This window comes from Camelina sativa, chromosome 2 (assembly GCF_030686135.1).
Source record: "Camelina sativa cultivar CO46 ecotype springtype chromosome 2, ASM3068613v1".
Classification (NCBI taxonomy): Eukaryota; Viridiplantae; Streptophyta; class Magnoliopsida; order Brassicales; family Brassicaceae; genus Camelina; species Camelina sativa.
Window position 1 is genome coordinate 16,895,904 of NC_141881.1, and position 15,197 is coordinate 16,911,100.

Here is a 15,197-nt window from a genome sequence, read left to right on the forward strand (position 1 = left end):
AATTTTGTCTTCCATATAATAGGTTTATAAGACTTTTTAAGAAGTAATGTTTTTACCAGTATAGAACAATTGTTTCAAACCTTTTAAATTTTTGTTTCTTAAAGATACGTAAGTCGAAATTTAATCAATAATTAAACTAATAGATTAAATGGTTGCTATTTTTAGAATTATACTAAATTAGCAGTTAAGTTGTACCTTAAGTATTTTATTTCACTTTTTTAAAAATGGACTCATTTATTAAATATATATTATTCTCATAAATATGTAAACTTTTATATATTTTTTTGAAGCCCATTTACAATTTTCATGAATTTGATGAGCCCAATACAATCGGTATGGTTAATTAAATCACGATGGATAAAGTTTTGCGTCACATTAATTTACTACGTTTAGACAATAGAAATTATTTTTGAAAGTAATATAAATTCTAGGTCATACAAACATTACAAATAGTTATAAAGTTTACATATTCATAACAGTTTTTATTTAACTAACCTGCCTTCACCTTAAGCCCCTTATACGATTATTCTTCATGCTCCATCATACGGTTTAGTAGCGTCCAGCAAATTCGGAGCTAAGTATAGAAAGCACATTCATAAGTTAAACCCTAGCATGATATACTACATGGTATTAATAAACATTTAAACTTACATAGCCTTGTGATGCTCAAGACCTTCAAAATACGGTTTTATAAAGATCTTGGAGGAGGCCAATGTGTTTTCAATACACGGTTTACCTAGAGATGTTTAAAGTGTTATAAAAGTTTTGTAAATGAGTATACAAAATAGCTAGTCTTTAACATTTATTAAAACTTGTAAGTGTTATTAACAGTCATACCTTCATACTTTCCAACCCTCCAGAAACGCAGAACACAAAACACTGGTTCGTTACGATATGTGAGATGGCATCCTGACGACTCCCATGAATACATGAAAAGGGTAGCATAGTTGTTTACTGCACGACACTTGATAGATTCATACCTACAGATGAAGTTAGTACAAACATTTTTTAAAGAGTGAGACTTAAAAATCTTAGCAACATCAAATGTGGAATAAATGTGTCTTACCTGCCATTTAATAGCGTGAAAACAACTTCATCAGCATGTTCTCTGTTGTCAGTTACAGCTACTACACATCCGCAAACATCTATTTTTTGCCATAAAAAGACATTTTTTATTTCAAAAAGATGAATAATTGTTTCCAAATCTATCATATACATAAAACTATTTAGTTTTTAAGTTCTGTTTGTACTTTTAATGGGAAGAACCAATTATCAAAGTTCTAAAATTATGAAAAGTATAAAGATTCACCAACACAAAGATAGCAATATCTAAGAATAATTATTTCTGAATCTATCATCCACATAAAACTACTTATGTATAAGTTCTATATTTGTACTTTATATGGGAGGGACCAATTCACAAAGTTCCAAAATTCTTAAAAGTCTAAAGATTAAACAACACAAAGATAGCAAAAATCTTTATCCACAGGGTATATAATTGAAACTTTTATAAACCGTATATTAAAAACGTACCAAAAGAAATGGGATGATGGATTCTTGAACGATATATATCACCCAAATCTTCGAATCGGAAGTAGTTTTTCGAATTCACTGATTCCAATTGAGTCATGGTTGATTCTTCCGTAAACTTGATTTGGAAAGGATGATGAGTATTCCTCTCCCTTAGGGTTGGATCGATGATTTTGAAAGTCCTAATCTCATACTCCCTCTGTTTCACAAAGAGTGTCATTTTGACATAATGCACACAAATTAAGAAAATTTTCTAAATTTCTATTTTACCCTTTATAAATACACTAAAAATTTTCTCTTTCTAATTAATTAGCTCAAATTATAAGGATAAAAAAGAGAATTTAATCTTTAAAACTACATTGAAAACCGAAAATGTCACTCTTTTTGTAACAAAGAAGATGTGTCAAAATGACACTCTTTGTGAAACAGAGGGAGTACCATTTGCCCTCATAAATATACTTCTGGAGCTTTTTTAGTGTTGTTGGAACAAAGGCCACCTCAATTGTATCACCCTTCAAAATTTGATAAATTGTGTTAGTAATCTAATATATAAGACTTTAAAAATATCAAATATCAGTAGAAATTATCATTTGGGAAATTCTCTAACCCTTTCATCCACAACTAGAAAAACTCGTTTGCTGAAGAATTCGTAGACATACCAAGAATTCAAGACCTTGGCTTGGATACACCAGTTGGTTCTTCCCCGATGAAGATCAGAAATATAATCCATATTCATGATTCTATCGAATTAGGGTTTTTCTGATTTCTCTCGTTTGTCGGAGACGAAAAGGGGATTTCGGAACTGTAAGAAATCAAAGGGTCACGATTAAACGTTGCGTATTAACGTTTAGCGTTACACCTTTTTTTTCACTATTATATTTTATTATTTAAATTATGATAACAAAATGAAAGACAGGATTTGTTTTTAATAGATATATTTTGCAAGATTCTATTTTAAATGTGTTTGAGATTTAATTGTTAAAATTAAGACTTTATCATACCTTAAACAATATTTTTACCATTACGTAATTATATTTTCTATTCTAATTACATAGCAAAATACCACAATTTTAATTATATTACAAATAATTGTAATAAATATTATGAGTAACATTGTATTTCAAAGTTCATAAAAATTTGTTTAACTAATTATGGAAATAAAATTTAATCTAAAAATCCAAAACAATGTTCAATTACAAACATAATAATTAAACAGTCTCAAAAACCTCTTTGAAAACAACATTAAGTGTTTTATTCTGGCATTTTCCATCTTTATCTGTAATTAACACCTTCAATCCTTTTCAGGTTGTCACTCGAGAGAAGGCAACATAAAGCTGTCCATGTGTGAAAACCGGTTTCGGAAGAAACAATCCAACATGTTCTAGCGTCTGACCCTGACTCTTGTTTATAGTAATTGCAAACGCCACGGTAATAGGAAACTGTCGTCGTCTCATACGAAAGGGAAACTTTGCATCAGGTGGACTAACATACATCCTAGGGATAAGTACCTTATCTCAACCTTTTTTCCTGTCACGATTCTTGCTTCGATTACATGATTGGCCATCTGAGTAATAATCAGCCTCGTACCGTTACATAAACCTCCCTTAGGATCTATATTCCTTAACAACATGAAAGGTGCTCCTATTCTCAAAGTCAAAACATGGCTTGACAGTCCAGAAACTTGAATACTATTTAGGAATTCCTGAGTGTAGATCATATCATCAAGTCCGCTCGTATCAGACGTTTCAATACTATCAGAGCTAAGATATCGTCTCTCCTCACCTGCAAAATAAAAAATTTAAATTTCATATATGTTTTGAATATTAGAAAATTTTTAAAAAATTAAATTTCTATATCCTTTTTAATTTGCATACCTGGAAGCTTAGTAAGCATAAACTGATTTATCTTATCAACATCGTCATTTCTTGGACTTAGAATAGCTCTTTCACTAAAGAATTTTGGGTCAGTCCTCCTTGTAAATTGTTCTCCGTAGATCTCTTTAACTATTGCTTCAATAGGATTTCCACTTGTATTAATTAATAAATAATCCGGAATTTCTATCTCCACATCCCCACTATCTGACTCGTTAATTTTGCCATCCCCGATATTTAAGAAGCCACTTAGAAAAAGTAGCAAGAGCACCCGCATCCATACTATTACGTGCTTTGCGAAGTCTCAAATTTTCGGTAAGTTTAAGAACTTTACAACTATTCCAAAGAACAGATGAGTTGATAGATGCTAAAACTGTCGCTACCCTTCCACCTTCCGTAATAACTGGTAAAATCTGTCTAAAATCACCTCCTAACACAACAACTTTACCTCCAAAAATCTGGTCACACTTCATGATATCTCGCAAACTCCTATCTAAAGTCTCATAACAAAGCTTGTTCATCATTGGAGCCTCATCCCATATTATGAGCTTTGCTTCTCTAATTAAATCAGCAAGATCAGATTCGGCATCTATCAAACAAACAGAATATTCATTAAGATTGATTGGAATACCAAATCTTGAATGAGCCGTTCTACCACCTTCCAAAAGCAAAACAGCTATACCACTTGAAGCAACATTAAGAACAATATTACCTTTAGACCTTATATCAGCACCAAGAATAGTCCACATAAAAGTTTTTCCAGTACCACCACACCATGGACAAAAAACATACCACCTTTATTGTGATTCACAGAGTGAATAATTTCTTCATAAACACGTCTCTGCTCATCAGTTAGCATAGGTAACAACTTATTGTACAATTCCTGTTGTTTTTGAGGCTTATATATTCTCTCATCTGCGATAAGCCTATTTTCTCCTGTGTTCATTATACTATCATCTGGTCTAGGCATTGTCTCGAAGGCCGTAAGAGATGTCCCATTCGATCGTAACATGAGTTCTATTTCAGTTAAACATATATTTTCTATCTGAGTCTGTGACAACATTAGACCTACCACAGAAAAATTTAAACATTTTATTATATATAAATATATATTCTTTTTCCTTCGAAAACGGAATATTTGGATGAAAGAAAATAAGTTTTTGAAATACCTGGATCGTTCCTGTTTCTCCTTTCTTTAAACAAAATATCCTCACACAAGATGTCTTTCGTTTTATTCCAAACTTCAAGAGGAACAGTTAAACTCTTTGTATGCAGTAGGATCGCAAATAACTTTCTTAAAAATTCCCCAAAACACCATTCACCTGCTTCGTTTATAGCTGCAGTGTACTCCTTATCATCATCCAATAATCCCAAAGCATAGCAAGCTTCTTGGAAATCACTATAAAGTACACCATTGACTGTTTTTAAATAGTCAAAACTTGTTGGTCCTGGAATTTTATTAAGCAGTACTCGCAAGTAATAGGCTTGTCCTACAGAAGGCGGTACATACGTAATTCTGCCTATTGCAAAACTTTTCCGTTTCTCTGACCTTGGCTTCCAAAGTTTTTCTCTCTTATTCCACACAAATTTAGATGGAAATTCAGCATACGTAAGTTCTTTGGCTTGGGGATAAATCATGTTGCATTCCATCCAGCCCAAAAATTTAGAAGTTCTATTTGTTGTACGGTGCAATACATCTTCTATTGGATCATCCTGATTGTAAATAGCCAATTCTTGTCCTGGAAGATGAAACGGGAGTTTTTCTACGGCTGTAGTACGATAACAAATTGGGAAAGCAAAAATTCGCCAAGAAGCCTCACATGCAGATACATACCTAAAAAAAATTGGATTAGTTTGTCACGTATAATTTAATATGAGAATATTTGACAATCCTATTAAGTTGTTACCTGCAATTGAAAAACTTTTTAATTTCATTTTCCTGATCTTCTTCTCCTACTTTGGCTCTAACATAGTCCGGACCTTTAGTGATGTAAATATTTAACTGAACGTGTTTGGTTGCACCACTCAACATTTATATGAGCACGAAAACGGAGTGATAAATCACGATTATAGGGAATAACGTAACTATTATCGTATTGAAAACCTCTTTTCTCCACGATTCTCCCATCGTTTCGTCGTCTATATATTGGATAGCCAGCATCGTCGACAACAGTATTATCCATGAATGGTTTTGGGAAGAATTTAGTGCATTGCCCATTATTCATGTAGACACTATCTCTGTTCATATGACCACACGGACCATGGATCATGTAACACCCGTACCGTCGCAAAAGACGGAACAACATGTAATCCATCCGGTCTGGCCAAAAACGTTTCTTTCTTTAAAATTCACCAACGAAGAAACTTCAAACTGTAACTCTTGAACTTACTAACCTGGGAAAAAGGGAAAGAAGGGGGTGAGTAAACAAGTTTACTCAGTGAGGAGATCAAACTCTGCCCACTGGACATACAATAATCACATTCCAAATATAATCAACAAACATTACTTAGCATAGATTCAGAATGTCTATCATGCAAGCAAACAAACAAACTTCTTATTTCTCCTTATTAACTCTCATCTTATTTTATGCACTTTTGTGGCAACTACCACATTCAAACATTTTTGCTTCTTTACATTACTTAGTAAGTTTTACTTTCCTTATAGGTTTGGCCATTAACACTTTTTATGGCTCCCAAACCCCCTGTTCTTAGAAGACCACGGCCCATAGCTCGATTCTTCCCCTGCTCGTCAGCGGTTTATGACCTGCAATGAACCCGTCGGTTCATTACAGTCCAACATCCTCAAGTATCTTATCCTTTCTCATTCTCATTCTCTTGTATGTTCATAATTATATTTATAATATAATATATAAGTTAATTCATAACATCATATCATGTAGCTAAATGTGCTTCACATATATCATGTTACTAACAATCTACTTTATCATGCACACAAATCCACACAAACACATTCAATTAACAAACAAATCTTGAGTCTATACTCAGCAACTATCGAAGAGTATATAAAGAAAGAGATTACTGCATATCCGCAAATACCACCCTCACCTTAGCAATTGGATTTAATCCTTGGTTTAGAAATAGCAACAACAGAACATTGCTTTAGCAACAATCTTGGTCTGCAATGATTTAGATGACAACAATCCATTAAATAATCCATGGTTATTCCAATAAACCAAATCCAAACACATGCCTCGGTTTAACATTTCTATGCTTGACTTTGTGCTTCTTAATTAAATCGATCAACCACAGTTTAATAATTAAACCAAACCAATATAATTATCCCCCAGTTATACATGATCGCACAACACCACACTTTTTACGTACTCACATAATTGAGTTCGGTAATGGACCTTAATTACACAAACTGTTTCCGGTTTAGTTGGTTTATGCTCCCGGTTCAATAATCAACAAAACAACACAACACAAACACGCACGAGACTAAGCTCCACCGTTTACCTCTCTCTCTCTGCAACTTCTCTCGACGGACATGTTTGGTGGCTCCAAGAGAAGGTTCAGCCCACGGTGGTTACGTCATCATGGCTCAACAATCAAAACCAAAACAACACAACATATCATAAGTCAATGCCCAAAAACTTCCTGCACAAGTTACAAAAGAAATCTAGGGTTTCCTTACCCTTAATGGCCTCGACAATGGCTACGACTGCTCCGGTGACAGGAAATTGACATCCCCAGTGAAAGACGGTGGTTGACTGACCAACGGTGGTGAGCGACGGGAACGATGGAGACCAAAAAGAACAACAGACCTTTATCTACGCTTCTCCTCCACGAGACTCACGGCAACAGTAGAGGATCACGGCGACGACAACAATCTCACTCTTATTGACTTAGGGACGTTTTACTCAAGATCTCTTCCCTTCGTAAAAGAGCGACGGCGATAGACGCGTATACATACCTATGGATCCACGAGCACACACTCACAATACACATATAACCTTGTCGTTTTGTCGTTTTGATCAACTTAGGTCTTTAAGGGCTAATCTTAATAACAAAACAAACCGGCCCAATAAGAATTAAGAAATCGGGGTGTTACAGATCATCACATCAGAAACAACTTCGTACAAATACTTATCCACCTCTTTATCAGGAATTTCAGCGCTTATGTATTTATCAATATCGTCTGATGTACGCATCTTATTGTCTGGGTGTAAAAACAGAATCATGTGCGCATGAGGCAGACCCCCTCTTCTGGAATTCTATTGTATACATCGCTGAAAATTTTTAAAACAAATAAATATTTTTTAAAAACATTAATAAGTTATTTTTTTCCAAAGACTAATATAAATAATAATAATTAAAACTTATTAAATACATACCTGAATTTACGATACCAAAAGTTTTTTCCTTTCTCACTTGGTCCATTAATCTATCAAGTTTCATCTTGAAAACTCGGCTACATATATCAGGTCTATCTTCTTTACTAAGACGATGCCTTGCTAGATAACGATCAATTTCAGGCCACCTTGGGTTGCACGTAAAAGTTATGAAAAGATCAGGAAATCCAAAATACTTGCAAGTAGCCATGGCGTCAAGATAATGTTGCATCATATATCTTTTTCCACCCGTAAACGATGACGGAATAAATATTCTTTTTCCATGTTGTGCAAGGTCTTCATGTCTTTTTCAGCAGCTTCAATTATCTTATCGACTCTTTCAGTTCGGAGTTTGCTTTGGTTCATCCATATGTAGTTCAACCTGTTCGACTCGATGGTAGTGAATGCATCGACTAAAAACTGCTGGAATAATTTGCCTGCCATAACAATAGTCGAAGACTCTTCATATCTTTCAAATATTCTATACGCATAAAATTCCCCCATGGTAACGGTTTTCCTTTTACGTCCACGGGTATCCATGAAACCTATATCGATACCTAATCTGAAACCATCTTCACCATAAGGGAACAACAATGGGTACTGTAAAGACAAGTATGCAGGATGAAGCTCACTTATTCTCTGTAAATTACCCGAACGACTTTCTATAACAATGTCACGTTTATTCACACCAGCCGTAAAATCTCCGGGAATTAAAGCAGCGACCTCTTTACTGGTAGGAAGATTATGAGTTCTTGCATCAGTAGTTCTTTCTGAAGGTAAGATTAATCGCAGACCTTCGCTACCTTCTTCCATATTAAATCTTTCACGTGCGATCTAAACGCCTTAACATGCTGATTATGACTATCAAGCATTTTTTTTAATAGTCCAACAATCTCATGTTTTAAATCTCCAGAAGATCCTGATGATCTATATCAACAACAAAACACAAAAATTAATAATAATAATGATTAGTAGATACATCAAATTATGCTAAAGATATTTAACAAATAATTAAGATATGGAAAATATTTAAATACATATTTATCAATATATATAATTACCTAAATGCATAAATTCTATTAGTTATCTCGTTACATACGTCATGTATATACAATTGCAAAAACATTGGTTCCTTTCCAGTTTCTGGCAAGATATCACCGATACGATGATAGTTTTCTCCGCACATCTGAAATAAATACGGCCCTCTACCATTATTTATTGAATGGTTAATTTTCCCACCTAATGATGTGAACGAAAACATCATGTTGTACGCTCGTATGTTATCGCGGAAGTTTTTACCCCTATCGTCATTATTATAAAACAACGATAATAATGTTTCAGGCACAGTCTTCAAAGTAGGAAGTATTACTTTGCCGCGATGGCAACACAGTGAAAAATCCGGCTTTGCCTTTTTAGACCGTTTGTTCACCCGTTCACCATACCACATATATGCTCCACAATTATCACATAAAAAATAAGGATCTCCATCATCATAATAACCTACATATACATTTTTAAAAAAATTATTATTTTAAAAATATGTTAGATATACATACTTATTTACAAAACAGTCGTATAACGAATCAGATATGCATCGAGATATACCATTATTTAATAACTTAGCTTTTGGAGGAAAGCCAAGAAACATCTCAGATGTCGCATTGCTTTCATTAGTATCTAATGAAATCTCATCAGTAGAGCTGTCTGAATCACTTTCATCGTTCGTATCCGAATCAGTTGCGACGAAACATGCGAAATCTTCCTGTAATCCGGGAAGAAGGAAATTTTCTGCATAGGTAACAATTGGATTAGTTTTAGCATTTATATATATATTTTTTATATATACTCATTTTGAAATCCCTTCCTGAACATATTACCTTTTTTCTTCCTTTGTGCCCGTTTAGACTTCAGTATTTGCATTCTTTTCAACCTTGCCATCTTATGTGGATCAGGATACTGAAAATTCAGTGCATTCGTAAAAGCAGGAAGATTTATCGTAGAACTAACACCTGTAGTTTAATAATGTTGTTACGTGCAATCTATTAGTTTTGAATGTAACATATATCTTAATGTAAAGAATATAAAATGTCTGTACGTTTTCTAGAGACGGCATGTGTCGTTACATTCTTCCTCCGATATGGAATCTTCGAAGGTCTCATTATAATACGTCAAGTGTAGTAATCTGCAAAATGAAATTCAAAGTACGATCAAGAATTCATATAATCGAGTAATTCTGACAATTTTATTCTAAATTTCGCTGTTAGGTTTGTTTATATTGGAAGATGGTGCCGTATATATGATGCCATCTAAAATGTACTAATTATTGATATATACGAATATTGACATATGTATCTATATATCATCTTAACTTTTTTGAATATTTTTTTAAAAAAATGTTATTTATCTTTCTATTATGTATGGAGATCTTTAATACGTATTTTTTGAAATTTACTTTCTTGATTTTTGTCAATATATTTTTGTTTTTTTATTGTTATATTTCCATAATCTTGTAGATCATTATCGGGTCATTACTGAATATTTAGTTTTATTTTTATATTTTCAAATTTTATATCATATTTATTGTAACAAAATTTTAAAACATGTTAAACTAAATATTTTTTCTTCCATTATTAATATTATACTATTAACGAACATTCCGCTGAATTGTCATATCATAATTATTATTAATTAGGAAGATAATTTCATTATGTTATAAAACTAACATTCGATAAACATTAAAAAGTGATAAAATCCCTTTTAAAAACATAGCGAATTATAATAACATCATGATGATAATCAGAAATAAAAATAGTTATTATTATTGAATATCAAAATATGAAATTAAAATTCAAAAACGACATTCTAAGGTCTATCCTTTTTCATGATATATCTTTTTGTAAATATTTCTTGTTTTTCACACACCAGAAATATCTGGAAACATCCTTATCATAAGTGTTAATTGACTCATTGATAGGTATGACATTGCACTCCATCCAGGATTGAAATTGAGATTTCTTGTTCGTTGAGTTCGAAATACTATTTTCACCTTCAACAATGGTATTTTGAACGTCAAGATGCGCCAACGAGTTATCTTCAGAAGAACTTGATTCTCTTCTTGTTTTCCTGACTTTTTTTTTAACTGGTTCCGGAATTGTTCTTTTTGAATTTGCGAACGGAGCGAATCTTCATCAGGTCCTGATCTTTTTTGGGTGGTTCGACGAACTCCAGATGAACGTTTCATTATGATTCTGCACGTATACAGTTGAAACATGTGAATGTAATTTCAATAATACAAAATAATAAAAGCTTGAACTTTGCTTTACCTTATACGTCAAACAGCAAGAACTTAAGAATTGGTTCAGTTTTTTCTTTCTTTCTAGTTGACATGATAAATCAATAAGACTTATATATATACATATAAAATGTATTAAATAAGTTTACACATTTGATAATATTATATTTCCTAAAATTTCGTATTGAAAAAGCAAAATATTCAGGATTACCATTAAGTTTTTAATATAAAAAGTTTTGATAACATAATCGTTAATGGTCATTTTCTTAAATTATCGTATTGAATATTCAGATCATTAAATTTGGCCTTTTATTTTTAACATATTATCATTATTTATGGAATTTTGAAATATGTTTAAAAATATTTAAGTTGAGGTTTAGAGATATTCTAACTATTAATATTTCCCAAATGATTATATATTATATATATTTTTAATATTCGTTCATTGTAACATAATTATAGTAATTGATAGAATTAAAGTTTGACCAATAAAAATACGCTAAGAAGATTAAAAGCGTTCTTAATTGTTCAAAATAATTAAAATTTTCAATTCAAAAAATTAAAACAAAAAGTTGAAAATAAAAATTAACCAATTTCATGTTTAGAAATGCCGCAACTTTTTCAATCTCGAGGTTCAGATTTGATTTTTTTCCTTGTCATCATGCTATGACCCCCAGTCGATCCAACATTGCTGTCTGTATAATCTCTCTTAGATGAAGTCAAATTCATTTCAGCTGGTGCGATTTGCAACTTATGGTCGTCGAGATCCAAAGAATTATTTGAAAGTTCATTCCTTCCATATAGTTCCTACATTGAAATTATATACATTGAGATTTAAAAGGTATAGAATTCATAATGATATTATGGATATCTGTTTTTTTTTGTTTACTTTAGTACCTTTCCAAATTGCACAACCATGTCTTCCTTTTCCCAAAACTTTTCGACAACATAAGCAGACTTGTCGCTTTTTAAATTCTCGATTGTAATCAAAATTTTAAACAGCATAATCCTCCCAACCAAGGCAGAGAGACTTCCAGGAATAGGTGCAGTATCGTCCTGAACAAATGTCAAATCTTGATTAAATACTTGTTTTTATAACTTTAAACCAAAAAGAATTCAAATGATACTATACTTACTTTAGGTTTTTCCAAAGCTAGTTCTTCTGCTTTTTTTCCAATAAATAGTTGGGCAAGACCGTCAAAGAAGAGCAGCTTAATCTTTTGTGAACTTCCGTATCCAACATGAAGTATGAGTTTATACCTTATAAACAGTTTGGTACGACTTTAATGTGCGTATAGTTATAATCCACAATTCTTTAAAAAATTTAAGAGACAATTTAGGACTTACTTGTAATCAACTTCCATAACATCAGAATCACAAACTCCACAACTATAAAGTAAATCCTTTCCAGCTTGAGATTCTGGTGGATATGGCTGCACCTTCTTATTGCAAACTTTACAGGCAATATAATACCATTTGGGCAACACTTCAACAAAGTGAATTGTCGCGATTGTCACACATGTTCGCGCCTGTAAAGAATTAATCAAACATTTATTATCCCAAATTATAATTCAGAAAAAAATAAGATCACGATATCAATTTTACGTTTGAATCATTACCTCAAGTGCATAAACGATTTGGTCCATAGTACTCTTTTCGTTCACAATGAAAAACTCCTCATATAATGTCACCTTGGGTTTCTGAGGGCTTGGGTCATCATCAAGTTGTATTAAATCAACAGCATCAGTAGGCAACATATATAGTTATGATAATAATAAGAATATGTGTATGATTTAAGCATGTCTTGCAGAATAATATAGAAAGGATATATATTTATACTTACTTATTTCGAAACGCGTCTACTTCAAACATAACTGGATTTATGAGAATATCGGTAGAGTTGAACGCATTGGAAATACTATAATTCCCTGTAACATGCATTTAATTGGCAACGTTAGATTTGACAATTATTAGCTTTAAGTTTTGTTTTTTCTGAAAGTAAGATATTACCTTTCCATTCCTTCAGGCATGCAAATCGTATTACACAAACGACAACAGTATCTTGATGTTCTTTTATTTGTATATCAAAGTCCTTTGCAAGATTCCCCCACACCGTGCAATTTAACTGGATTCCACTATATTACGAATGCATGAAAAAGAATAAAATTTAATTATTTATTTTAAATTAAATTAATTTTCAAAATATTTACTAAAGTTACATACGTTAAATCTTGCAAATCGAAGCTCAATTTGAAATTATCCTTCCCTTTCGTTTTGACGCTATCAACATTGGACTATCGTTTTTTTATTACTAAGACTTTTGTTGAAACTTCATTGGAAAACTAAAAGTCTTCCACTTCATATTTCTTTTTAAGTAATTTATATGTAGTTAATTTTTATATTTTTGTTTAAAGGAAAATTTCTGGTTATTAAAACCATAATTCGTTATATGTAACTAATTTGTTTAGCTCATTATATGTAAATAAATAATTTAAATATTTCATTTTATATCAAAGCAAGAATTTTTTAAAATCCAACTACTAACTAAATATAAAATAATTAAAATCCCATAAAATCCCTAGAACGCCATAAAAAAATTGTGGAAGCCAGTCTTCTATCTGCGAGTCCTCTTCCTCGATCTCCTATAATTCAATTAAGTAGAACGTGAAAAAGTTTATAAACGAATTTCGTTTTCATCTATTTTATAGCATGAACAAAGATGTTATTCTTACAATTCCATCATTTTCGCAACCTCAGAATTGCGAGGATTGAGTGTTATTCGCGTACAAACTGTAGAAGATATACTTCTTTTTCCTGCAAAGTTATAACAGAATTTATTCCTTTAAATACACGATCATCAAAAATATGCAATAATTTTTATAAAATTAATTGTATACCTTGGAAATCTTCAATAACACCCCAACGAATAACACAAATTAAACGTTCACCCTGGAATGATTTTAAAGCATCGTAGAATTCCGCAGCCGTTTTTTCGAATAATTCACACCTTAGTAGGGTTCCACTAAAATTAAAGAATTAAAATTTGTGTGATTAAAAATAATGGATTAAGAGTATGATTATGTATAATATATAAATATATATGAGTTTTAAAATTTACCTGAAATCACGAAGATCAAATGAGATTTTGTGGTTAATTGAGATATCCTCTCCTCTTTTTTTAATTTTAAGATTATCTTCAGTACTTTCCAGCTCATCATCTTTTTCATCTTCTTCAAATGAGATTTCGTCATCTTGATCATTGTTACCACTGTTATCTGTTTGGTATTTGCCATCATCATCAGTTTCTTCCTCAGTATCATCCTCTTCTTCATCTTCTTTATAATCATCATCGTCCTGATCTCCAACATCAATGTCATCATCAGAGTCTTCAAAGATCGTGCAATTTGTTTCATATTGATCATGAAAATAATGTTTTTCTTTTGATCTGAACCATATCGAGTACAGTACTTAAATAACATACGGATATTATCACTTTGTGTGACATCCTCATGTTTTCCATTATTTTCCAACCCTTTGATTTCCTCTTTTTGTTGTAATTCTCTGAAATTACATCTGAATTCGCCAACATTTACAACCTCACCAATAATGTCTGTAAAAAATTTAAATTAGTTCAAATATAATGAATCTCAAATAGTATTTGAAATTTCTTTTAAAATAACTGAATTATTCCCTTACCGATTAAGTAATCTTCACATTGGGTACCATCATGGATGAGTTTGAAATCGATGAAATCATAGAATTCTTCCCCTCCAACAATTGAATTCTCTCTTATCTTGGTATTGTACCAAATAACAATTTTGTAACGATGTGTAGTAGCTAAACATGAACCATTCTGTTCAACAACCTTAAAGTCTTCGAAATCAAGCTAATCACCAACCTTGAACTTTAAGACAAAACGATCATAAACATCTCCACGAAAGGAGCATTGGACCTTTACACCCTAATAAAACATAGTATTATTAACTATCGGATAATACGATTTTGTTACATGTCTTTAAAATATTTTTAAAACCTTGTAATTTCTAACTTTCAGGTATAATTGCATATAAACTCATTGTTTGAAATATATAATGAGCTTATAATTAAAATAAAGTAAATACCTTAATATCAGTTAAAACCATCTCCAAACTT

At 31.9% G+C, this 15,197-nt stretch overlaps 1 protein-coding gene and 1 pseudogene across 1 annotated transcript; both read right to left on the reverse strand.

Moving 5' to 3' along the window:
- Positions 1-647: 647 nt before the first annotated feature.
- LOC147948755 (uncharacterized) lies at positions 648-5,433 on the reverse strand (annotated as a pseudogene).
- Positions 5,434-7,984: 2,551 nt separating this feature from the next.
- On the reverse strand, positions 7,985-8,566 carry LOC147948756 (uncharacterized). The gene has a single exon (XM_087468432.1). It carries the CDS (start codon positions 8,564-8,566, stop codon positions 7,985-7,987), a length of 582 nt encoding a protein of 193 aa, XP_087324558.1.
- Positions 8,567-15,197: the final 6,631 nt, after the last annotated feature.

Excerpts from the sequence above, each read along its gene's own strand:
- LOC147948756 (XM_087468432.1), bottom strand. The coding sequence starts at position 8,566 with ATGGAAGAAGGTAGCGAAGGTCTGCGATTAATCTTACCTTCAGAAAGA.